The 27,750-nt window shown below is 36.6% G+C and overlaps 1 protein-coding gene across 9 annotated transcripts in view; it reads right to left on the reverse strand.

The window, feature by feature from the left end:
• The window catches only part of limch1a (LIM and calponin homology domains 1a), a 79,561-nt gene that overhangs the window by 10,541 nt on the left and 41,270 nt on the right, over nucleotides 1-27,750 (reverse strand). For 4 of the 9 annotated variants that reach the window (XM_062027114.1, XM_062027121.1, XM_062027118.1 and 1 more), the window contains 11 exons: nucleotides 15,720-16,040; nucleotides 15,368-15,646; nucleotides 11,791-12,066; nucleotides 11,602-11,640; nucleotides 8,777-8,909; nucleotides 8,241-8,395; nucleotides 4,447-4,996; nucleotides 2,350-2,643; nucleotides 2,178-2,289; nucleotides 564-589; nucleotides 224-337 (listed from right to left, as the gene is read on the reverse strand). In XM_062027114.1, coding sequence (XP_061883098.1) covers nucleotides 224-337; nucleotides 564-589; nucleotides 2,178-2,289; nucleotides 2,350-2,643; nucleotides 4,447-4,996; nucleotides 8,241-8,395; nucleotides 8,777-8,909; nucleotides 11,602-11,640; nucleotides 11,791-12,066; nucleotides 15,368-15,646; nucleotides 15,720-16,040 — 2,299 coding nt within the window. The remainder of the gene's footprint in view (nucleotides 1-223; nucleotides 338-563; nucleotides 590-2,177; nucleotides 2,290-2,349; nucleotides 2,644-4,446; nucleotides 4,997-8,240; nucleotides 8,396-8,776; nucleotides 8,910-11,601; nucleotides 11,641-11,790; nucleotides 12,067-15,367; nucleotides 15,647-15,719; nucleotides 16,041-27,750) is intronic. The other 5 variants (XM_062027117.1, XM_062027116.1, XM_062027115.1 and 2 more) reach the window with 4 other exon arrangements.

Genomic DNA, 27,750 nt, shown 5'->3' on the forward strand with positions numbered 1-27,750 from the left:
TTTGGTATTTATGGGGACTGACAAGCATGACACGCACGATACTCACGATGCTGAAAACTGTAGGTATTGATGTATTTTTTTGTGTGTCGGTGTCAAAGTATCAATACTTTTGGCAACCCGAGCAGAAAGTAAAGCCTTTGTTCTTTTTACAAAGCCATCAGAGGTAAACATCTAGGGAGCCACCATGCAAACACAAAGCATCCTCATCATTCCACCCGTGTACCTGAAGGAGGCGCTCCTGCTCTTGTTGCCACCTTTCCACCCGTTTACGCTCCTCATTGGGGTCCCAGACCCAGTGATTAACACGTTTAGCCAAGTTCAACATGGGGGTCTCAATCTAATCGGACCCCATCCGACAACCAAACACACACACACACACAGAAAGAGACACACTCACACACACACACATAGAGAGCAAAAGGACAGAAAAAGAGGAAAGGTAAGGGTACATGTTTGACTACATCTACAGGACACAAGAGGTAAACAGGAAGTCAAATTGGGCAAGGAAGGAGAAGCTAAATCCAAGTGAAAGAAAAAAGCTGACGTAGTTTGAATGTACTCACGCTCACACTGCTCTCCTCCAGTCCTTCTGTGGATGGAGACAGGGCAGATGATGAAGTTCAAAGCTCGGGGAATACTTTTACATGCTGGCATGAAGGCTGACATAAGCATATCATAGCATTCCCAGTGGTAAAACTTACAGACTCAATTTGTAGTTATTACCGGTTACTTGGCTTATCCAATATCTTGCCTAATTCAGTTTTACACATTATTAAAGGCATGCAATATATAGAGATGTGCTTACTCAACTGCGCCCTCTGTTGGATTGATAGCTACATGAATCTATTCCCTGCAGATAGTTCAGTTCAGTTCAGTTCAGTTTCAGTTTATTTCGAACATGCATACGATACAATGTAATGCATCACACAATTCCAGTTGTTTCATTAAAGCACGTCCGAAAAGGAGTAGGAAGAAGCAGAGCTTATTTAATCCTACCCCTTTTCATTCTATAGCATTTTTATCCAATTTCCTTGTTCTCTGTAACAGAACAGTGAACAAATAAATAATATACCATTGCCATCAAACTAAGCACTTCATATTTAAGTACACACAAAAAAATGATAATAATTCATGATTTAAAGAAGAGAATGAGAGGGAGACGGTGGCAAACCGCAAATAGTCGGGGATCTACTGTATTTAAAGAAATATTTGAATTTAAATACATTATTTCCAAAAATATATTTTTTAATAAAATTAACTAATTTTAAAAAATGGTTAACCATCTAGAATAAGCGGCATGTTTTGGAATGTGAGAAAAGCTAACAAAATAGGTATTTACAAAAAAAAAAATGTAAAAAAAAAATAAAATATATATATATATATATATATATATATATATATATATATATATATATATATATATATATATATATATATATATATATATATATATATATATATATATATATATATATATACACATTTGTATTGAGTTTTTTTAATGTTAGTTTTGTATCTTGATTTTTCATTTACTTACTATATTGTTTTTTTTCTTTTATTAGTTAGATATGAAATCTAAATAATTATAATAATTATTATTATAATTATACTAAATAATTATAATTCTATTTCCTGTTATATATATATGATATTAATTAAAATTTTAATATGAATTAATATCAATAAAATAATGTAAAAAAATAAGGCAAATTAGTTCTTGAATTGTCAAACTGTGTACAAGTACACGTTGGGTTTTTTGTTTTTATATATAAATACATATACATTATATTACATAATTGTACAAATAGACATTTATTACCCAAAGACAGCACAGACGAAAATATTATACGCTAAACCATGATCGACAAAAAACCCAAAACGTGGTACTTCAAAATTCTATATATTTTTGAAATGTTTCTTAAAAGGCGAGAAATAATTGATTGTTTGGAATTCTGTCAATTAGATGGAATTGATTGTTGATTAATCGAATAAACGTGCCCTAAAGCAACTGAGGCAAATACAACATGCTATACATGGCTTCAACCAGCAGAGGGAGCACTATCCAGCTCATAGGACAAGAAGTTCAGAACATTCAGAGATGAATAATTTTCTGAAAAAAACAATGAATCAATATTTTTAATCACTAAATGTGTATTTCCCGTATGAAGCAGAGGTACCTGTGACGGTGGGAGAATATTCCGGGATGCTGATTGTCGACGATAATGATAAAGATGGCGACCGAGCCGGCTGCTCTCCTGCTGCCTTCTCAAGCGTGGTAGTGTTGATCACCTGTAAGTGAAATATTCATTAGCGGTGATATCACGCAGGCTCCGCCTTGAGAACACTTACCTGGTCGTCAACCTCCAGTTGCTGTGGCTCCACCACCGTTTGGGTGAGTTCCGTGACGATGGTGGTTTTGGTGATGCAGTTTCTCCCGCTGAACAGCGAGCTGATGGTGGAGGAGGACGAGGAGAAGGACGACGAAGAGGACGAGGAGGATGACGCCTGAAGAGGAGTAGGGGACTTGTCTGGCATCTCGGGGACACTTTCAGGATCTAAAGACGAAGCCTCGTTTGCGAAGAGGTCTTTCTTCTCTGACGGCGAAGCGGGCGAGTCCCCGTTTATTCGTACAAGGCCGTCCATCTGAGGGCCGACATGGATTAGGAGTGTAATGACTAATAATGACTCACTATGATAACAACAAACAAAAAAAAGCAGATGCCAGCCCATTCTTCCCGTCCTTTCTCTGTTATGTGAGGCAGCAAAGACCCTCCTAAAGGGATCATATTATGATTTTTTTTCTACATTTAAAACACATCCTTTTGGTCTACATACCAGATTATATATGTGCAGTTCCCAAATACACAAAAACAGGCACCTATAGATAAGAAAAGTTGGTTTTGCATGAAAGGTCCACAGCCAGCCTGACTGGAATATACGAAGGATTATGTCAAGGTAATTCTGTGTCGCAACCAGGGGTCATTAATATTATTAATTGAAATAATTATACTATTTATTTGGTTTATTTTATATTAGGTTTATATGGAATTTAGATGGATTTATTGTAATATTTTGCACATGTATTATTTAAAATGATTGCTTTTAAAATTACACTGTTGTATTTTATAGTGATTACTTAATATATATATATATTTTTTTTAAGTGAGTTTTCTATCAAATTAAGTTGCATTTTTTATTTATTCATAATATTTTTCAATTGTTACACGTGTTATTTTTATTGTATTTTTAAAAATGACAATGTTAGATTACATATTGATTTCATATACTTATTATATATAGATTTATTTGGTTTATTCTTTGAATTGTTTGATATGAAAGATTTTCAAATTATATTTTCCTGTTTTTACATGTGTATTTTTTCAATGTACAGTAATACAGTTAATATAAAATTATATTAAATATTTTGAGGTTTTTTAATTAATTTATATTGATTTTTCTTGTTTAGCTTATTCTTTAATTAGTTTAAAATAAATCAAAATGAATTTACTATCTATTATTATTATTATTGCCACATGTATTTTTTCAATTCAATGTTTTTTATTATGTTATAAAATACAATATATATATATATATATATATATATATATATATATATATATATATATATATATATATATATATATATATATATATATATATATATAATTATTTCTATTAATTTCTGTATTTATATTTATATTATAATTTGTATTTTTTATTATTCATTGTCTTTATTTTTAAAATATTTATAGAAAAAGTAAGCATTATTTTTTTCAATTGCCAATCTGTTAATTTTTTGTTTGTTTATTCATTCAATTTCTATTTGCAAGTTTTTAATTGAGTATTTTTAAAACTGTTGAGCTGTTTTTTATGGATTCTTCAAGATTTTTTATGATTCTATATCAATTGTGTTTGTTCATTCTTTAATTCAATCAATCAATCAATGTTTATTTATATACCCGGTAGCCCTAAATCACAAGTGTCTCAAAGGGCTGTACAAGCCACAACGACATCCTCGGTACAGAGCCCACATACGGGCAAGGAAAACTCACCCCAGTGGGACGTCAATGTGAATGACTATGAGAAACCTTGGAGAGGACCGCATATGTGGGTAACACTCCTCCCCCTCTAGGGGATACCGAAAGCAATGGATGTCGAGTGGGTCTGACATAATATTGTGAAAGTCCAACACATCAGCGAAAGTCCATTTTTAATTTAATTTAATTTCCATTTTAAAAGTTTTATGAGTAAATAAGATTTATTTACAATAAATATAATACACATTATCCATATTGGCTATCTATCCATTTAGTTATTAGAAATGTTTAGTTTTATTTCAGATTTTTTTTTCATTTATATCATTGCCTCTGGCAGCACACATAAAAAATAAGATTATGTTATGTAGCCTTTGGTCACATGACATTAACAGGAAGTGTTTGCGTTCACCTTGACTCCATGTGAGCTCCGAGGCTGGCAGTAGGGCTTGGCGGCAAGCAGAGGGACGGGTCGGGAAGGTGCCGATGAAGGCGAGGGTATCGTCAGTACGGGCTTTACGGTGGGAGGTTGCACTTGTATGACCTCAGGTGGGTTGGTTCTGGACTGTGACGGAGCGTCCACAGGGATGAGTTGTTCTGGACGTGTTTGGATTGGACGTTGGTTGAATTCTTTGGATGTGTTTTCTGGAGAGTGGAGCGTCCCAGTGGGCGTCAGCGGGTCGGAGAAAGTATCGAGTGTCACTGTTTTTATCTCTTCACATTTCATGCTCTCCTCTTCTGTTGATGCTGGCTCCTCCAACATTTCATTAACTGCTTCCTGCGTGTGCGGCGCCTGATTTAGGGCCTCTTCGGGGTCCGAGGTGGACCTTGGGAGCTTGAGGTAGTCCAGCGTGGCGTCGCTGATGGTGAAGCGGAGAGCGTAGCGTTGCAGAACCATGGCCGCCTCCTCTGGAGTGGCTGCGTTGCGATAGGCCTCGCACAGCTCTGCTTCTCGGCGCTCCCTGAAAACAAGAAAATAATAACTTTGCTCTTCTTGGACACGTTTTTAGAACCATGAGGTGATAAAAGTCACTTCTTTGAAAGAATGCTTTCATCACAGCTCTAAAAACGTCCCCATTTTCATTCTGTTTTATGTAAAACACATGTTCATTGTGAAATTATATTTTCTTAACCTTTACCATGAAAAACAAAACTTACAGTATATTTTGGACTCGGGTTGTCCCGATACTAATATTTTGGTACCGGTATAAAAATTTACTTCGATACTTTTCAATATTTTTCTAAATAAAGGGGACCACAAAAAATGGCATTATTGGCTTTATTTTAGCAAAAAATCTCACGGTACATTAAACATATGTTTCTTATTGCAATCGAAGAAAAATTTTGGCCTTAAATAAAATAGTGAACATACAAGACAATTTATTTCATCCATCCATTCATTCATTCATTCTCAAAATAATCTTACTCATCTCATCATATGAAATATAACTTACTTCACCAATTATTATTATAATTTTTTTTAAAATTGTGATTACTTATGGAGTATATTGTGAATAAATTGAGAACAGGAAGTGAACAAAAGTTTTAGCAACTGTTATGTAAAAGAAAAGGGGTAGGATTAAATAAGCTCTGCTTCTTCCTACTCCTTTTCGAACATGATGAAAAGAGAAAATGGAATTTGTGATGTATCATGTTGTATGCTTGCATGTTCCAAATAAACTCAAACTCAACTCCACTCAACTCAACTTGTTTTTTAGTAGTAAGTAAACATCCATCCAGCCATTTCCTACCGCTTATTCCCTTCGGGGTTGCGGGGGGCGCTGGAGCCTATCTCAGCTACAATCGGGCGGAAGGCGGGGTACACCCTGGACAAGTCGTAACAAAGGCTCCTAATTTGTCTGCTGACAGATGCAGTTACATATTGTGTCATTTATCATTCTATTATTTTGTCAAAACAATAAAGGACAAGCTGTAAAAATTGATTATTACTCTACTTGTTCATTTACTGTCAATATCTGCTTATTTTCTGTTTCAAAATGTTCTATCTACACTTCTGTTAAAATGTAATAATCATTTATTTTTCTGTTGTTTGGATACTTTACATTAGTTTGGGATGATACCACAAATTTAGGTATCGATCCGATACCAAGTAGTCACAGGATCATACATTGCTCATATTCAAAGGACATATTTACTGAATTTATAAACATAATATCCATCCATCCATTTTCTACCACTTGTCCCTTTTGATATGAACTTTAAAGAAAGGAAAAAAGATTTTGTGACGATAAAAAATATTGATGTAATCATAGTGGTATCGGCTAGAAACGCTATTGTACTTGGTATCATTACAGTGGATGTTAGGTGTGAAGTGAAGTGAATTATATTTATATAGCGCTTTTCTCTAGTGACTCAAAGCGCTTTACATAGTGAAAACCCAATATCTAAGTTACATTTAAACCAGTGTGGGTGGCACTGGGAGCAGGTGGGTAAAGTGTCTTGCCCAAGGACACAACGGCAGTGACTAGGATGGCGGAAGTGGGGATCGAACCTGCAACCCTCAGGTTGATGGCACGGCCACTCTACCAACCGAGCTATACCGCCCCTAATTGGTGTAGATCCACCAATGGCATTTTGTTAACGGTGACGCCGATGAGCTATTGTATCCTCCTACGGTGTGTAGTGAAGCATGTTTAGCTATTCCTCGTCCTGCAGGGATGATACTTGTAAGAAGCTTACTTTATTTGTCGCCATGGAGACCAGGATTAGTGATTAAGAAGCAGCTAAAACACTGCAGACTGCGGATGGATGTTCGCTGCTAGCTAGCTAGCCATGTCTTAAAGCACCTCTTCTTGAGGGCGTTTCAGTGTTATAACTTCACTTTTATCGTCAGTTTTAAGGCCAAAATGCGTCCATTCTCCATTTTCTGTCTACACACTGTGTCTGCTTGTAAGTACTCAGTGACTGTGCGCTGCCGAACACACTCCTCTGCTCGTAAACCCAGCAATCTCATGGCGTGACAGCGCGCCGTCATGCCCGTTAAAATAAATATCCATCCATCCATTTTCTACCGCTTGTCCCTTTCGGGGTCGCGGGGGGTGCTGTAGCCTAACTATAATTTTTTGATACTTGTTTATTTGGACAAATGTGCTTTTAAACTGCAATATCACTAGATAAAGGACACTAATTACGTATGTCTAGCTTGTGTGCTATTGTATGCTGAGCTGTTGTGTAGCTGCTAGCTCCAAGTAGCCTACCGCCTACCAGGTATACCTTTTGTAAATGACTTGACTAAAATAGAAGAAAAGACCAAACTTGTGTGCATATTGTAGGACATTTAAGGACTATTCAACATTTAAAACTGCACTGAAACAGTAGTTGAAAACACGCACAATTAGATTATTCACTTGTTTTTTGTTTTTGTTTGTTGTTTGTTTTATTTTTTTTGTCCATGGTCTGTGCTTATGGTATGCTTGTAATTTGTAATGTCTTGTGATTTATGTATTCTTTTGCATCATGACCTGTTGCATGTTTACTGTATAAACCTGCCTTAGGACAACGGATGAAAATTAGCTATTGGGCTAACTCCATCATGTTTACATTGTTGCTCTATGTTGATGAATATGAATTGTCCTAATTCAAATAAATAAATACATTTAGATGTCAACTGGCTGTCCAGCTTTGTACAAGTAAACACGCTGCAGGACTGATTGTATTGGTGCGATTATATTAGAAATTTTATGTAAGCTGATATATATTCAAACCTGTGTGGTTTTTTTTGCCGATATCGGACCAACCCCTACTTTCAACATTATTGATGCCCATGCAATGAATAGTGATGCCATTTTGGGTCTGAAGCAGCTAAGCAGCTTTGGCAACAGCAACGCTTTGCAAGAAATAGTATCTTCTCTTGCAGTCGAAATATGTCAACAACAAGTAGGTCTGGATTAGTTTTTGCCTCATTCCTGTGAGAATCCTGCGTGGGATTGAAGGATTAAGGAGCGGGGGTTGGTTCATTTATCCAGGACTAGCTGCAGTACCACCACTAAGTACTATTCCTAAGCATATAAAACTGTATCATCTCTTTTCTCACGCTATAGTAGTGCATTTTTCATGCATTTTTCACTCACGCTTTAAGTAAGAGATGAGGCAAAAACGTATCCAGTCCTACTGTAGGTACCGTGCAGTGGAAAAGGGTGCATTGCAGTAGTACAGTGCAAACTTCCTTTATAAGACAATGCTTACTTATCCTCCACAATCTCCTTGTAGGTCTTGATGCTCTTCCTCTTGTTGCAGTCGCCTCCCTCTTCTTTCATTCTCTCCATCCTTTTCCTCTCCTCTTCTTTCTTGATCAGCTCCTGCGAGGTGCAGCGACGCCGGGTCTTCCACCGCGCCAAGTCCTGTCGGCAAATATGACGTTGTTGTACTTTTTCCACCCGCGGAAGGTGGGTTGTAAAAAGCATTTCGGTTTTCAGCACCAAAGGCTTGGAATAACCTACAATCGAATCTTCAACTTCAAACCCTTGTTACATTAAATTAGTTTAAAGCTTCTGTGAAAGGATTGCAGTCTATGTTGTCTGTATGCACATGTGTTATGTGAGCAAGTTTTAATGTTGTAAATTTGATGTTTTATGTGTTGTTTATTGTTTTTAATGAAACCTTGCTGCTGCCCTCTTGGCCAGGTCTCCCTTGGAAAAGAGATCTTTGATCTCAATGGGATTGTACCTGGTTAAATAAAGGCTAAATAAAAATAAAAATGTGACATGTTTGTGTGCGCTTACGCTTCGCCACTGGTCGTCCTCCTCTTGGAAGCTGTTGTACTGCTCATGCATGCGCTCGTGACGCGACACGCTGAGCGCATGCGGCAAATGTCCCGCCTCGTCCTCGTTGACAATATCGCTCAGGCTCACGCTCCTAAACAGGAAAAAAATACTTTGTGTTATATATGTATATATATATATGAAAAGAGCACCACTGCTTGCATCACACTTTCGGCAATACGAGTCAATAAACAAAGAAATGGCAAACAAACAAAAAATATTAAAAAGCAAGCTACGTTAGCAACAAACACCTTGAGAGTGAAGCAGGCTCGCCGTGGAAATACAGTGGAAATCTCTAAAGTCGAACACCTTTGAGGTGGTGCGAAATGTGGAATTCTACTAAAAGTTGGGGGGGAAAAAATGCAGACTAGAATCAGGGTTCTAACCACCGTCACACATGGGTCATGTGGCTGTAGGCAACCTCCTGATGTCTTTTTTAAAAAACTCTACAACAGTAGTTCTCCAAAAAAAAATTTGTTTTTTTTACCAAGTACCACCTGAGAAAACACTTGGCTCTTCAAGTATCACCATAATGACCAAGATTAAAATACAGTAGCGTAGTACGCCTAAGTATCCATTAAAACAAGGCAGTTTTATTGAACAAGTATATTTAATGTTTTGGCCACTGTGACATTACACACATTTTGAACAGTAACACTGTCTTTCAACATAAAAAAATAAAACACTGTACTTAAATAATGAATCAAATCTCACTTGATGGAGCCCGCGTAACAGGCTGACTGGTGTCGACATAAGCTGGTGTCAAGATAACATTTATTTGTAACTTTAGCCAGTGGCATAGGAAGAATGATAACAAAGATAGTTTTGTTGATTTTATTTTTTCTCCATCTGCGCATATTTTTAATTATATGATATTTTATACTCTTATCTGTCGAATACATACATCTTTTTCCAATGGCAAAAATGTTTCCAAAAAAATCAGTGCATTTTGTTAGTTGCCAGGTTAAAACTGTCACACTCTTATTTTGAAGCCTATTTTGCCCTGAACAGGAAGTCACTGTGTGCATGTTTTAATGCTGTGCAGCTTGTTATTAATTATGCTGTCATTTCACTCTGCTTAGTAAGTGGTTGTTTTATTATGTGCGTAGTTTGTATTTATTGTTTAGTTAGCACTTAGCAATACTGCTACTTGCTGGATCTGCTTATCACTCACCTTGTAAAACTTGTAGATCATCCTCCTTATATTCAGGCTAAAAAATATAAGGTTCTGGATCATCTTTTGTCCCAAAGTAGTATTTGTTGTCTCTCATAATTAACAGTTGTTGTTGTTGTTGTAGGAAATGGCGAACGTTGTGATGCGTCTGTGAAATTAATACGCTGCCGTATGCTTAAAATGAGCAAAGTACGTAAATATTACATGTTATTATGAATGTGCCTGTCACTACATTACATATATACTTACAGCATGTATAAAACGATTACGGAGGTTTTGGGATATTTTTTTAGAGCACTTTATAGGCAGTATTAGCTACATTGTTAGCTGATTTTAGAATCCATAAAAAAAACATGTGTTCTTGTTAGGGATGTCCGATAATGACTAGGGATGTCCGATAATGGCTATTCCGATATTGTCCATCTCTTAATTACCGATTCCGATATCAACCGATACCGATATATACAGTCGTGGAATTAACACATTATTATGCCTAATTTGGACAACCAGGTATGGTGAAGATAAGGTCCTTTTTTAAAAAATTAATCAAATAAAATAAGATAAATCAATTAAAAACATTTCCTTGAATAAAAAAGAAAGTAAAACAATATAAAAACAGTTACATAGAATCTAGTAATTAATGAAAATGAGTAAAATTAACTGTTAAAGGTTAGTACTATTAGTGGACCAGCAGCACGCACAATCATGTGTGCTTACGGACTGTATCCCTTGCAGACTGTATTGATATATATTGCTATATAATGTAGGAACCAGAATATTAATAACAGAAAGAAACAACCCTTTTGTGCGAATTAGTGTGAATGAGTGTAAATGGGGGAGGGAGGTTTTTTGGGTTGGTGCACTAATTGTAAGTGTATCTTGTGTTTTTTATGTTGATTTAATAAAAATAAAAATAAAATAAAATAAATAAATAAAAACACAAAAAAAACGATACCGATAATAAAAAAACGATACCGATCATTTCCAATATCACATTTTTTAAAGCATTTATCGGCCGATAATATCGGCAGGCCGACATTATCGGACATCTCTAGTTCTTGTCTTACATAAGGATTGTGAATGATAAACAACATTTCAAAGAAAGTGCAGTTCCCCTTTAAGAATAAAAAAAACAACATACTTTTAAATGACCTTGGCAGTTAAGTTAAAAAGTTAAAGTATCAATGATTGTCACACACACACACACACGAGGTGTGGCGAAATTATTCTCTGCATTTGACCCATCACCCTTGATCACCCCCTGGGAGGTGAGGGGAGCAGTGAGCAGCAGCGGTGGCCGCGCCCGGGATTCATTTTTGGTGATTCAACCCCCAATTCCAACCCTTGATGCTGAGTGCCAAGCAGGGAGATAATGGGTCCAATTTTTATAGTCTTTGATTTGACTCGGCCGGGGTTTGAACTCACAACCTACCGATCTCAGGGCGGGCCCTCTAACCACTCATAAAGACGTTGACACTGGAACAGATCATTCCGTTAACTTCTACGAGAAAGATCTTTTGGAAGCGGGACTGTGTTCGACTTTAGAGGTTCCACTCATTGCTGAAGTGCACATAGTTATTGTTAGCATGCAGATCCACGTCAACAAACTTACTCGGCGTCCTCAGACATTAAAGCAACTCGCCGGCTCACCCTGGAAGAAGAAAATAAAGTAAACAAGAGGGATGGCGACCAGGCCGCGGGGCGTAACGTCGGCGAGAAATCCTGTAAACACTGTTTACTTCCATTCAAAGAGAGGATGAAAGGAAGTAAAGACGCATGCAGCAAAATGTCGACGTCTCACATTATTGGTGGCAGATCATCCTCCACCCAGAAGGCTTTCTTTCTTGGCGCATCGTCCTTTTTGCTCTCCTCCATCCTTTCCTCAGCCCTCGCCACCTTACTTCCTAACTCCGCCTCCCTACAAGGCGGGAGGACAGCCTCCGAGCGGAGGGATGGAGAGGACAGGGAAGCAGGGGCCTTAAGAGAGTCCCCTTTGTGCTCCTCCAGCCCTACGCACTTCTTGGGACAGGGTTCAGGGGGCGGAGTCTGACGTTGGGTCACCATGCCGACGCCGCTGCTGAGACAGTGGAGCCGAGCCGTGACCACCAGGCCTCGGGTAAAAAAATTGCAACCAAATCCAAGACAGCGCCCGGCAAGATGAATGCAAATCATGCTACAGACAGACATTAGGCACACCTGCACATAACGAACTACAGCAGTGCTTCTGAACCAGCGAGCGCCTCCTAGAGGGCCGCTAAAGAATATCGCTTTCTCAGCTATGGGCCGCAGTGGTAATACACTTGTTCACCACTTGTGGCAGTAATGACAAACTCAAAGTCTGGAGCTAAAGTCATAGAAAAGTTTCTTGAGCACAAAAGTTATGACTAAAGGGGTGAAACTTTTTTTAATATGCACCAAAATTGTATCGATTTTTTTTTCGAAAAACATAATTTTATGTAAATTAATTTTTAGTCCGTTATTTTTGAGTCCCTTTTTATGCAGTATATTTGGTAAGTACTTGTTTTTCTAATCAGCCGGACCTAAGCCTAAGGTTTGCATGACAAATAAATATTAATCTTTGTAATCAACACATAGTTTTATATAGAGATGTCCGATAATGGCTTTTTTGCCAATATCCGATATTCCGATATTGTCCATCTCTTAATTACCGATTCCGATATCAACCGATACCGATATATACAGTCGTGGAATTAACACATTATTATGCCTAATTTTGTTGTGATGCCCCGCTGGATGCATTAAACAATGTAACAAGGTTTTCCACAATAAATCAACTCAAGTTATGGAAAAAAAGGCCAACATGGCACTGCCATATTTATTATTGAAGTCACAAAGTGCATTATTTTTTTTTACATACCTCAAAACAGCAGCTTGGAATTTGGGACATGCTCTCCCTGAGAGAGCATGAGGAGGTTGAGGTGGGCGGGGTTGGGGGGGAGGTGTTGAGGTGGGGGTTGGGGGGGGGTAGGGAGTAGTGGGGGGTGTATATTGTAGCGTCCCGGAAGACTTAGTGCTGCAAGGGGTTCTGGGTATTTGTTCTGTTGTGTTTATGTTGTGTTACGGTGCGGATGTTCTCCCGAAATGTGTTTGTCATTCTTGTTTTGTGTGGGTTCACAGTGTGGCGCATATTTGTAACAGTGTTAAAGTTGTTTATACGATCACCCTCAGTGTGACCTGTATGGCTGTTGACCAAGTATGACTTGCATTCACTTGTGTGTGTGAAAAGCCGTAGATATTATGTGATTGGACGGCACGCAAAGGCAGTGCCTTTAAGGTTTTTTGGCGCTCTGTACTTCTCCCTGCGTCCGTGTACCACTCCGTACAGCGGCGTTTTTAAAAAGTCATACATTTTACTTTATGAAACCGATACCGATAATTTCCGATATTACATTTTAAAGCATTTATCGGCCGATAATATCGGCAGTCCGATATTATCGGATATCCCTAGTTTTATATCATTTGCCAAGTTTGTAAACTGTAAGTAGGTTAGATATAATTACTGAATACAATTAAAATAAAATAAAAGCGTCAGTGTTAATATTTAAGAGGACCTTGGGGCCCCTCTGGTCTCAGGCTGGTTAGAGTTAAAAAACAGAAAAACATTGGAAATCTTGTACAAACAAGCAAGTAATGTTATGGATAAAAAACCTAAGTAAATAAATAAATGATAAATGGGTTATACTTGTATAGCGCTTTTCTACCTTCAAGGTACTCAAAGCGCTTTGACAGTATTTCCACATTTACCCATTCACACACACATTCACACACTGATGGCGGGAGCTGCCATGCAAGGCGCTAACCAGCAGCCATCAGGAGCAAGGGTGAAGTGTCTTGCCCAAGGACACAACGGACGTGACTAGGAAGGTAGAAGGTGGGAATTGAACCCCAGTAACCAGCAACACCCCGATTGCTGGCACAGCCACTCTACCAACTTCGCCACGCCGTCCCTAAGCACTATCATCACTGTGCCATTCTAAAAAAATACAGTATTTTAAACTGGGACAGTCTTCACACATTTGCAGGTTAAAAGTGACCAATAAAGTACTGCACGAATTGGCTTCAGATCCTCTGGCAGAGTTCATCAGCCAAAGAAACAACCTTGAGCGTGTCACTCGAGGCTCTGAAAGAGGTGACTGTTATATTCCTCTGCGCAAGAGCACTTTCAGTAAGTCGGCCTGCTCAGTAAGGAGTGCAAATGTGTGGAACTCAGTACCTGAGGAGGTTAAACTGGTCACAACATACAAGGCCTTCACAAAAAAATTTAAAATGTGGTTTATTAACACCTACAGCTGCCAGCACTAAAATATGAGCCTGTTTTGATGCTATGGTAAATTTTATGTTGTGATGTTGTATTTTATTTTTTATTATATCGTGAATGTATTGTGTGCTTTTTTCCTTTTCTTTGAAATTGTAATTTTACTGACTTTTGTACATCATGGCCAGGAGTCTATAGATGAAAACTAGCCTTCTGGCTAATTCTGGCTTTTTTAACCATGTGTAGCTCTTGAACGCATCATAATAATCCCCTCAATTCCCCCCCAAATGGATTAACTCACTGGAATATAAAGACAATATAACATACATCCATAAACGTGGATGCATATGCAAAAGTGCAATATATTTATCTGTACAGTAATCTATTTATTTATATCTGCACCTTATTGATATTTTTTTCCTGCACTACCATGAGCTAATGCAACGAAATTTCGTTCTTATCTGTACTGTAAAGTTCAAATTTGAAAAACAATAAAAAGTAAGTCTAAGTCTAAGTCTAAGTCCTGTGTTTTATGAAATTGCATTGTCCCCTTTGAAATAAACTCATCTTAATCTTAATCTCTGTAGTGGAAAAATTGGGCCCAGAGGTTAAAAAAAGGGTTAGGAACCCCTAAACTCAAATAAGCTTTTTGCCTTTATGACACAGAACACAGATATATAAAAAAATCACACACAATTGTTTAAAAAAAACACACTATCAAAACCAGTGGGATTTTAAAATCAACTGTCCGTATGTCTTGTGTAATTTGGCCAATCAGAAGCGTGAAATAGCAACCACAGCTGACTTTGTTCATCAATAAAGCAACATACAAGATGTATGTTATCTTTAACTCTTAGGTGCAGATAAATGCAGGTGAAGCATAACAGGTGCCACAGTCATAGAAACACCCAAACACGAACAAGCCGCCGTCACATTTGCGCTGAAATTTCATATGAAGTGCCTTGTCAAATTCTTGAATTTGGATTGTGCAGTTGTACATAATGTAGTGTCCAGTATATGATCGCTCGCTGTTAGCCCTTTTTTGCAAGCTTCTCCATGCTTTGTTAGTTGCAGTAACACAAACCATCCACCGGGAGCGTACCTCTCGCTCGCCACCTTCTCAGCGAGCTTGGCTTGCTTCACCGCGGGAGCGTGAGTGGTGGCGTTGTATTTAAGCGCTCCTGGCACCGGCAGGAAATGCCTGAAGGCCAAATTTGATTTATGGAAGGCCCCCGTCCTACGAGCCATCATGTCATCCTTCTCCAGGACAGGCACAGGCTCGTTTTCATCACCACCATCACCACCATCATCGTCATCATCAACATGTTCCTGCTTCACTGTTACATTTGCAATCTCATCCCTGCCCGCATCCCTCGCTCCTCTGTGACAAAAGCTCCAATGAGATGTTGGAATTCACGCCACGCCAAGCTTGTTAGACAGTCCAAACATCCCACCTGACGTTGCCGTTCTTCATCCAGTCTACTTCTGCAGAGCCCACCTCGCCTCGGGGGCAGCGCTTGGAGGCCGGCAGAGGCAGGAAGTGGTTGTAAGATGCCGCCGACGCGCTCTGCTTGTGGAAAACTCCCGTTCTTCTCGCCATCATGTCATCTTTACGAACATCTGGCGTCCTCTCTTCCTCATTCTCCTCCTCCTCCTGCTCCTCCTCCATCCTCTTCTCCAGACAGGCGTCCAGCTCAGCAGGAGAGCGAGGAGCCTCTGGAGCCCCAGGTGAAAGGTTGGATGTTGTTTCACAGTGGGGCCCTCCATCAGTGAGGCTGTGAGGGCATTACATAAAGCTCTAACTGGCCAAGGCAGACACTGCACTGTAGAGCCCCACAATTCACAGGGCCTATGCTCCAAAACCTCCTGCAAATGCAAAACCCTCGCAAATAACACCTTAAAAATGATTATTATTGATGCTCTGAACCAGGGGTGTCCACTGTCCAGACGTTTTGCCCTTGGGGCCACATTGGGCTAAAAAAATGTGGCCAAGAGCCGAAAGCCTACATATATACATCCATCCATCCATCCATTTTTTACTGCTTGTCGGTGTACATATTAAATAAATATAATTGGATATTAAGAGTATGTGAAAGTTGGACTCCTACCTTGTTTATTTCTGTGACAACCTCCTTAAAGTTTTGTAATCAATCAGAAATATCTAACAGCTAACGTGGATAAATGTGGAAATAGTGTTTTGCATCTTTCCCCATCATGCTTTGTAATGGATTTAAATGGGTGTAATTCTGATTTTTTTTATGGAGCATGGACGTTTTAGATTGTGTTGTTGTTTTTTTGCACCATGACTAGGGAAGGTTGTTTGCATTTAGTCATATAAGCTACATATGGTTACATTCATAGCATGAATTACTGAATTACTCATGTGGTCCACAAGACGGCCACACACCAACAGCAGTAAAATGTACTTTTAAAAATTAATTGAAATCTCCACGCGGCCAGATTCCTTATTAAACTTATGACGATTCGCGGGCCAAATTGAAGACGCCAGCAGGCCGCACTTGGCCTGTGGGCCGTAGTTTGGACACCACTGCTCTAAACCTCATAATATGCATTTCTAATTGAGTTTTACACACAAAAAAACAATAACCATCTGTGGACTACAATAAAAAAAAATTACCTTAAAATTAACGATTTGTTTTTACATTGCATTACTGTAAATAGAAAAATGGTTACATTGTTATTTTTAATGGTAAAATTCTGGCGACTCAGCTGCCAATTTTTTTTTTTACTGTAAAATATATGGCTGGTGTTTATACAGTGCATTACTGCAAATCAAAAATGTTAGCACTGTTATATTTAATGGTAAAATTATAGAGACTTAGCTGCCAGTTTTTTACTTTAAAATTGTTTTTACAGTGCATTACTGTAAATGGGAAAATGATACCTCTGTTATTTTTATGGTAGAAATATGGTGACTGAGCTGCCAGTTTTTGTTTTTTTTTACCGTAAAATCCACAGTCGTTTTTACAGTGCGTTACTGTAAATACAAAAATGGCTCCACTGTTATTTTTAACGGTAAAATTCTGGCGATTGAGCTGCTATTTTATTTTATTATCATTTTACAGCGAATGAATATCAAAAGAAAAATGGTACCACTCTTATATTTATTGGTAAATTTCTGGCGACTGTGAATAGAAAATTCCGGCGACTGCGCTTGCGGTAAAATATATGGCTGTTGTTTTTACAGTGCATTACTGTAAATGGGAAAACAGTGGCACTTTCATTTTTACAATAAAATTTTGGCGACTGAACATCCAGTTTATTTTTTGTAAAATCTACGGTCATTGTGTTTGATGTGCAATTACTGTAAAAAAAAAAAAGGAAAAATTATACCACTGTTAATTTTATTGTAAAATATGGTGACTGAGCTGACAGTTTTTGTTGTAATATCTGCGACTGTTGTTTTTACAGTACAATACCATCGATGGAAAAAACATACCGCTTTTGTTATCAATTAAATAATAGCGACTAAGCTGTTGGTTTTTTGCCGTATGTTCTACAGTCGTTGTTTTGACAGTGCATTACTGTAAATGAAAAATTATACCACTTTCTATTTTTACAGTAAAATTATGGCAACTCAGCTGCCAGTTGTTTTTTTTAACATAATATAGAGTAGTTTTTACTGTAAATGGAAAAATGGTACCACTTCATTTTAAAAGTACAATTCTGGCAACAGAACTGACAGTTCTTTTTACCAGAAATTCTACTGACTTGTTGCCCATCACGTTTTGTCAAAGCATCTACCTGCTCTAAAATGTTGAGTCGACTGACTTGGGAGACAGCGCCCCCCTTTCTATTTAAGTTACCATTTAAAAAACGGATCATTTGCGGTTTAAAGCAGAGAAAAGAATTCCATGAATATGCAGAGGAGAAATGGCAAACCACAAATATGCAGGCATCTACTGTCCAGTTCAAACACACAACTGAACACTAACACTATGTGAATGTGCTCCAAAAAGAACAATGATTCTGGTCAAAGCTGGAATTTGGGGCCAATACAGGGAACATAAAGGGAAAGTGTTGACTGATCATTTCTGGCAAATGTTATAATCTATTTGAAAAAAACCCAACTATTATTGATTTGTAAAAATATAGACACTTTTGTAGTTACTGTAATGCAAAGCAAACCCTGAAGGACAACAGGAAGTAGTGTTGCATCAATTAATCACTAGGGGGTGCAACCATCAAATGGACAGCAGAGTGGTGTATAAAGAGAGTATGGCCAACTAAACAACAGGCTACCAAGGACGTGTGCAGCTGTGCCCGGATGCATGCAATTGCTGTCGTTTAAACCAAAATAATATGCCTATATATCGTTCTAAAGCTACTCCAGCTCATAAACTTACAATAAAACATGCTTTTATTTTGTGAAAGTATAATTTTGCGGCCGTATTTGACGCATTCTGCTGCTACATCCCCGCAGTGTTTCGTGACCAGCGGCCACTCTAACACGCACAAGAAACTTAAAAAAATACACAGAATGACCAAAAAATAACTTATTACCCTAATTTTGCCAAAATCTTCATTCACTTTGGACCAACAATCAGGGAGAAATCATGACTTTTGTGTGATGTACAGTCGTGGTCAAAAGTTTAAATATACTTGTATTGAACATAATGTCATGGCTGTCTTGTGTTTCCAATAATTTCTACAACTCTTCTTACAACTCAGATTTTTGTTTCATCTGACCACAGAACTTTCCTCCAGTAGGTCTTATCTTTGTCCATGTGATGTCAGATGAAACAAAAATTGAGCTGTTTGGCCACAATACCCAGCAATATGTTTGGAGGAGAAAAGGTGAGGCCTTTAGTCCCAGGAACACCACTCCTACCGTCAAGCATGGTGGTGGTCCAGTATTATGCTCTGGGCCTGTTTTGCTGCCAATAGAACTGGTGCTTTACAGACAGTAAATGACACAATGAAAAAGGAGGATTACCTCCAAATTCTTCAGGACAACCTAAAATCATCAGCCAGGAGGTTGGGTCTTGGGCGCAGTTGGGTGTTCCAACCGGACAATGACCCCAAACACACGTCAAAAGTGGTAAAGGAATGGCTAAATCAGAATAGAATTAAGATTTTAGAATGGCCTTCCCAAAGTCCTGACTTAAACGTGTGGACAATGCTGAAGAAACAAGTCCATGTCAGAAAACCAACACATTTAGCTGAACTGCACCAATTTTGTCAAGAGGAGTTGTCAAAAATTCAACCAGAAGCTCGTGGATGGCTACCAAAAGTGCCTTATTGCAGTGAAACTTGCCAAGGGACATGTAACCAAATATTAACATTGCTGTATGTATACTTTTGACCCAGCAGATTTGGTCACATTTTCAGTAGACCCATAATAAATTCATAAAAGAACCAAACTTCATGAATGTTTCTTGTGACCAACAAGTATGTGCTCCAATCACTCTATCACAAAAAAACAAGAGTTGTAGAAATATTGGAAACACAAGACAGCCATGACATTATGTTCTTTACAAGTGTATGTAAACTTTTGACCACGACTGTATGTCAACCGTGCCGTTTGCCTCCAATGTATTTGTAATCTCTGTATGTATCACTAATTATGTATCTCTCAAACTGATCTTTCTTTCTTGTAAAATGCTAAGTGAATATGTGTATTTTTTACTTATTTCCCCATATTTCTGCACAATAACTCAGATATGGCAACACTGGCGAGCAGTGGAGTATATGGAGTGAGTTTTGGTCCACAACATATTTGGCTTTATTCGGTATTGACATATTTCTTGCCACTTTGTTGTATATTTTTTACGAGATTCCCAGTTCATTTTCTAATCTATTATCACAACCAAAATGTGGTTTCTTTTACTCTTTCAATGTCCGTCTATTTCACGCGGGTGGAGCAGCCCCATGCCGCACAACAGGGCATTTTTACACGTCGAAAAACTAACGAGGAAGCGCCGCAAACACATAGCATCAGCTCAAAGCCGGTAGCAGTCATGGCGCTCTGTAGTCACGTGACTTCCTTTTGACCAGGGGTATCAAACTCGTTTTCACTGAGGGCCACATCGCAGTTATGGTTGCCCTCAGAGGGCTGCTTTTAACAATGAGTAATATATGAATATATATATATATATATATATATATATATATATATATATATATATATATATATATATATATATATATATATATATATATATATATATATATATATATATATATATATATATATATATATATATATATATACAGTATATATATATATATATATATATATATATATATATATATATATATATATATATATATATATATATATATATATATATATATATATATATATACAGTATATATATATATATATGTATGAATGTATATACAGTATATATATATTTATATACAGTATATATATATATGAATATATACGAATATATACAGTATATACATATATATGTATATATATATTCATATATATATATATATATATATATATATATATATATATACATATATATATGTATATATATATTCATATATATATATATATTTATATATATATATATATATATATTCATATATATATATATATATATATATATATATATATATATATATATATATATATATATATATATATATATATATATATATATATATATATATAATACATTAACTATATATTTTTTTACATAAGCAGCAAAGATAATTTTCACATTTTACTTTCAAAACTGGCAGCTCAGTCACCAGAATTTTATAGTAAAAGCAGTGGGTTTTTTACAGCATATAAAACAATTTAATAAATGGAATGGGATGGAAAAACAATACCACTGTTTTTAACGGTAAAATTCAAGCAACAGAGCTGCCAGTTTATTTATTTTTACCGTAAAATCATGTTGTTTTTAATGTTTTTTTTTGTTGTTGTTTTTTTTAATGTTTTAGTGTCTTACTTTATATGGAAGAAAAAGTACTAAAGTTGATTTTACGGTAAAAAACTCAGTTGGTGGAATTTAAACATAAAATCTAATTTCAATTTTACAGTCTACAATTTGATTGATAATTTGTTGAAATAAAAAGTTGGGCAGATATTTAAGTACAGTATTTAGCTTTATTTTAACAAAAAATATATTTAAAAATATAATATTTTGATTTTGATAATATGGAATTTTAAAAAGATATGCAATTGCATGCAGTACATTATTTTTAACGTTAAAAGGGAAAGAACAAATTTATTTAGTAAGAAAAGATTAAGCACTTTATTAACGCATATTATTTCCAAGCTTTAGCGGGCCACATAAAATAATGTGGCGGGCCAGATTTTGCCCCTGGGCCTTGAGTTTGACGAATCATTGAGGAGATCGCCGGAAAACGAGTTGGCCATACTCTCTTTATACACGACAATACAGTTTGTTTTGCAACAGTAGGAGATTTCACATAACTGAACTACTGATTGATATTATAAAACACATATTCCGATATTAAAAAGTATATTTTCCTCAACCATATTTGCGCATTAGTCTATTCCAACTTTTCAATACTTGTCTTTCTGTGAGTTATTATTTGTTTAGTATCGTTTGATACTGTGTATCAATTAGGCATTGCTTTCTACAAAAAAAGGAACAAAGTGGCAATATTTTTCCATAAAAAATCCAGCCCTATTGTTGCTTGGTAACCTAATATGCACTGAGGACTAAGGAAAGGCTTTAGCCAACACAATACACACCTTGTACATAAGTGAGGTTTCTCTTCCTGGTAGCGAGCACACATCTGTAGAAAAGCTGCATGAGAGCAGAAGACTTTTCCCACTGCAGATTTGACACTTTTTGTCCAACATGCTGCTGGCGCTCCTGTTTGCTGCGACTTTGACCTCATGTGCGGCACAGACCGCTGGGACGAGTGAGTAAAACGTTCAACATTTCTACATTGAGGGCGAATCCTGGCCTTTGCTGCCATTTGCATTCTTGTGTAACAACAACATGGTATGAAATGCAATGTTAGCTTGATGTAATCTGCAATAAATATATCCTTTCCCCTGTCAGCCACTGTGCCGCCTACAACTGTTGCATCAACAGAAAGTAAGTACCGCATGTTCCAGACTATAGAGGGCACCGTGATATAAAACCGCACCCACAAAATTTTAAGAAGAAACATTTTTTTTCCATATATTAGCTGCATCGCACTATAAGCCGCTGATATATACGTTGCGGAATTAGTTATTTACACAGTAAATGTTTATTTACATACCTTAATAGTTTCCAAACGGTGCCTGTAACATGGCAGTAAAACGGCTGATCAAAACAAAACAGAAGTCATCGTCATGGACCCACTAGCTGCGGAAGCTAGATCTTCAATCCTCTAAACAGACTAAATAACTCCACCGTGACGTTTTGGTGAACATTTTTGAGGAATTTGTGAAACTGAAACAATACAAAAAGAATGCCATTGTAAGTTAATAATACTAACACGGAGACTCGTAAATGTGTTGGCATAATAGCAAATGCTAACGACGCTCACGTCATTACATTACAATAGCATGTACAAATATGCGTGAAGACACTCTTATAGACATTACACATGGGACGGTTTAGTGACTAGAAACAGTTGTAGTTATATTGTAAAACTTTAAAACATTACTTGGAGTGATGAATGAATAATCCATACGTGTAGGAACGTTATGGACGGTTAAAAGACTGAACGACACTTCTGTTAAAAAATAAAAATAAAAAGGTAAATGGAAGAACACTGCAGGACCTGCAGTGAGCAAACTTAAGCACAAACAATAAAACACCCAATAAGTGTTTTTGCCTGTTTTTTAAATTAAATTATATTTTATTATAGCCGCAGCAAAGAAAAATCTATAAATTAGCCGCTTCGTCTTACAAGTCGCAGGGTTCAAAGTGTAGGAAAAAAGTAGCAGCTTATAGTCCGAATTTTACAGTATATTTTCGGTAAACTTTTGTGCCAAAATAGCGTCAAATGTTCATGTTTCTTATGAAATGCAATGTAAATTGTAGCTTAATGTACTGTGCATTAAATATATCCTTTCACTCTGTCAGCCATTGTGATGTTTCCACCTTTACCACCCAACGGAAGTAAGTATATTTTCTGTTAACTTTCTGTTGTGTTAAAATATGGTCAAATGTTCCTATTTGTTATGAAATACATTGTCAATTTTCGCTTGATGTACTGTGTACTGCGCCTTATAATTTCCCTCTATGTGACTCATCACATTTTTCAGATCATAAGGCGCAACAGATTATAAGGTGCACTGTCGATGAATGGGTCTATTCGGGTTTATTTTCATACATAAGGCGCACCAGATTATAAGGCCACAGTTGATTTTTGTGAAAAAATGAAAGTATTTTAAAGTGCGCCTTAGAGTCCGAAAAATATGGTAGGTATATTTTCTGTTAACTTACTTTTGTGTCAAAATATGGTCATATTTTCATATTTACAAAAAAATTCAATGTCAATTTTAGCTTGATGTACTGTGTATTAAATATATAATTTCCCTGTATGTGACGCATCACATTTTTTCAGATCATAAGGCGCAACAGATTATAAGGCGCACTGCCGATGAATGTGTCTATTCGGGTATATTTTCATACATAAGGCGCACCAGATTATAAAGCCACTGTAGATTTTTGTGAAAAAATGAAAGTATTTTAAAGTGCGCCTTAGAGTCCGAAAAATATGGTAGGTATATATTTTCTGTTAAGTTCCTTTTGTGTCAAAATATGGTCACATTTTCATATTTACAAAAAATTAAATGTACATTTTAGCTTGATGAACTGTGTATTAAATATATTATTTCCCTGTATGTGACTCATCACATTTTTCAGATCATAAGGCGCTACAGATAATAAGGAACACTGTTGATGAATGTGTCTATTCGGGGTTATTTTTATACCCTGTGCACTGTTGATTTTTGTGAAAATCATGGTATTTTAAAGTGAGCCTTAGAGTCCGAAAAATATGGTGGGTATATTTTCTGTTAACTTCCTTTTGTGTCAAAATATGGTGACGTTTTCATATTTATGATCAAATGCAATGTACATTTTAGCTTGATGTACTGTGCATTAAATATATCCTTTCCCTGTATGTCAGCCACTGTGACATCTCCACCTTTTCCATAATGTACCACATTTTTCGGACCATAAGGTCAGATAATAATAGTAACCAGATAATACTAATAACCAGATAATAAGGTCACTGTTGATTTTTGAGAAAATGAAAGTATTTTCAAGTGCGCCCTATAGGCCGAAAAATATGGTAAGCTTGTTTTCTGTTGACTTACTTTTAGGTCTTAAATACGGTCAAATCTTTATATTTCTTAGGAAATGCAATGTCAATTTAGCTCAATGTGCTGTGTGTTAAATATATCCTTTCACTGTACGTCAGCCACTGTGACGCCGCCACATTTTCCATCAGAGGGCAGTAAGTATATTTTATGTTAGCAACTTCCTGCTGTGTCAAAATATGGTCATATTTCCATAATTGTTATTCACAGTTTTGGCCATAATTGAGACGAGAGTCGAGTCCTCTTATACGTTGAATGACACAGAAGTGGTTGCCGTTTTAGAAAAGGTAACTTTAAAAACATCTTCCATACTTGAACAAATATTTACTGATAATAATAATAAAAATAATAATAATGTGTGTTATTTGTGTGTTACAGCTCGTTGCACTTATGGATAAGAAAAACACAACTGCTGGCTTCATTCTAACAGTCCAGAAATCCAAAATTAAAGTTTGCAGGAGATTCTGCAGCAACTAATTAGTATGTCATCAAATATGCAGTATGGAAAATAATAATCATGACTCTATGATATTGATTTTCAAATGGAGTCCAAATGAAAAAGTTTGCATTGTTTGTATTTCCAATTAGGCATAACGATGAAATATTGCAACCGAAGACACACAGAATAAAAGGCTATGGATGTTTTTGGATATGTGTGTAAATGTATGCTGACAACAATAAACACCTGCATTAAATTCTCATTTTACGAGCTGTGCTGTGGATTGTAGTGATCGCATTACTAAATAAATGTGGTTTGGTGAAACGGGAACTTTCCAGTTTACAAACTAAAGAACAATAAGCTTTATATAACATTCAAATATACTATTTTTTTACTTGACACACGCTAACACACGTTAGCTTATTAGCTATTTTTGCAGGTAGTCTCCTCAGAGTCAAATATTCTGTTACTTCATCCATACTAATTGTTAGCATATTAGCATGCTAACTTTTTAAATTCAAGTAATTGATTATTATTATTAGATTTTTCATTATTACCCCAGCTCTTGTTTTTATTTGCCCTTTTCTGCTTGCAAGAATGTAAAGAAAGATGTGGTGGTAGTTAATTTTGGTGCAGAGCCAGACAAAAGTGTAGATATACGACCTTTTTCTTTACTATTTAAAATGTTATTATTGCAAGAAAACGATTCTGGCAGGTTTTGATGGAGATGGAATTTTTCTTTAAGAAAATAATAATAGTTGAATATTATTGACCAAATTAAACCACACTCAACAAAGGTCAACCAACAATAAAATTGAAAGTAACCATAAATTTGAAATATAATAATAATAATAATAAAAATAATAATAATTTTGAACACCCGCATAGATGTATGTGGCATAATAAGTGCAATAATATAGAATATACTGAATATAAATACAGTAATAACAATAAAATACATAACTTGAGTACATTCCATCTCCGCCAATAACTGCCAGAATTGTGTTTGTCGTTAAAGGTGCCATATGTAGTAATGTGGCCAGAAATGGTACTGCAATCACGGTCAAAATTCTGTAGTACCCTCCCACTCTCCTCGACTGAGGTTGCCAGATACGCAGCCGAATCCTGAAATCCTGAAAATTTTAATTTCCCCTCGGGGATTAATAAAGTATTTCTGATTCTGATTCTGAATCCGAATTCAAATCCAAGGAACTTCCAAAAGCAATTGACAAGTCCTACGCTGTAGGTTTCTCTTGTTTATGCTTCTTGCAAGATGGTTTACTAAGTAATTATGCCACATTTTACTGATGTCCATTAGCCAAATGTATTTGTAAAGTTACGCAGCAATATTTTCGTCAGGAGTCTGGACTGATTGTTGGCATTACCCTGCTAAAATGTCTAGTTTGACCGCACGGACCACCATCGAACTAATTATAGTGAAGTGAATTATATTTATATAGCGCTTTTCTCTAGTGACTCAAAGCGCTTTACATAGTGAAACCCGATATCTAAGCTACATTTAAACCAGGGTGGGTGGCCCTCGGAGCACGTGGGTAAAGTGTCTTGCCGAAGCAACCAACCGAGCTATAATATACAATAGTATATCATATACCGCATAGGCCTACTTGGATGGCAAGCCGAGGCCAACAGTAAAATTACCTCCACATTTCGTTCAGCATAACTTCATGTCGTGTTCAACCTGACGCACATCACCATCTTTCAGTGCAGAGTGCAATTCTATGAGCCAACCCACGTTATGCAAAAACCACGTTACGCATAAATCATATAGCCTACTACCATGTCAATACACAAAGTAGAAAATCATTACATGTAATGCATTATATTGTGCCAAGCAAATACCACCCTATATGTACCAGAAACCGCAATTAGCCGTGCTATTTTTGGAACTCATTTCCTCAGCGTATCGGCATATTGAGAAGGAAATAGGCACTGACACTACCCATATCCACATAGGTTTTATTTGTCGAAAATATATGTTGCCCTGTCAGTTGGATGACACATCGACATACAGGCTAACGGGCATATACTGTATTACCACCCTATATGTTGATGTGTTATTGACCATTGGCTGCAGGAACATACTAGCTTTGTTAGACAAAATCATAGACTGTATTGGACAGTATAGTTTACATACCAAATGTCCATTTCCATTTATTACAAGTAATACAAAAAACGTAAATGCCTGACTTACCTATCAAGGAGGAAATTAACAAGTTTGGGGTCAGTTGAAAAAATCTTCCCCGCTTTCAATTGTCACCATCTTTTAAAGGCGTCCCTGATACAAATCCTCGTTTTGTTCCTGGCTTTGTCATGAATAAATTGAGAATCGCAACGACGCCTTTTAGATTTACTAAGGTCTGACATGTTTAGTAACTTTACCAGTGGCAGTAGCTAGACCAGGGGTCGGGAACCTTTTTGGATAAGAGAGCCATTAAAGCCAAATATTTTAAAATTTATGTCCGTGAGAGCCATATAATATTTTTTAACACTGAATACAACTAAATGTGTGCATTTTTAACTAAGACCAAGAGTATAATAAGTCTCTTATTATTTTTAATAACATATTTATTCTGAAGCTAACCAATAATAAATAAAATACTTCTTACCATTAATGCGACTTCTTGAACAGGTTCAGTAGAAAACGGATAGGATGGATTCAAATGCATGGGAATGTTTTATATTTTGAACGTTGTTTTTAACACTGTGATTACCAGCAGAATTAATCATTAGTTATCGTGTTAAG

Source organism: Entelurus aequoreus, linkage group LG18 (genome assembly GCF_033978785.1).
Source record: "Entelurus aequoreus isolate RoL-2023_Sb linkage group LG18, RoL_Eaeq_v1.1, whole genome shotgun sequence".
Taxonomy (NCBI): Eukaryota; Metazoa; Chordata; class Actinopteri; order Syngnathiformes; family Syngnathidae; genus Entelurus; species Entelurus aequoreus.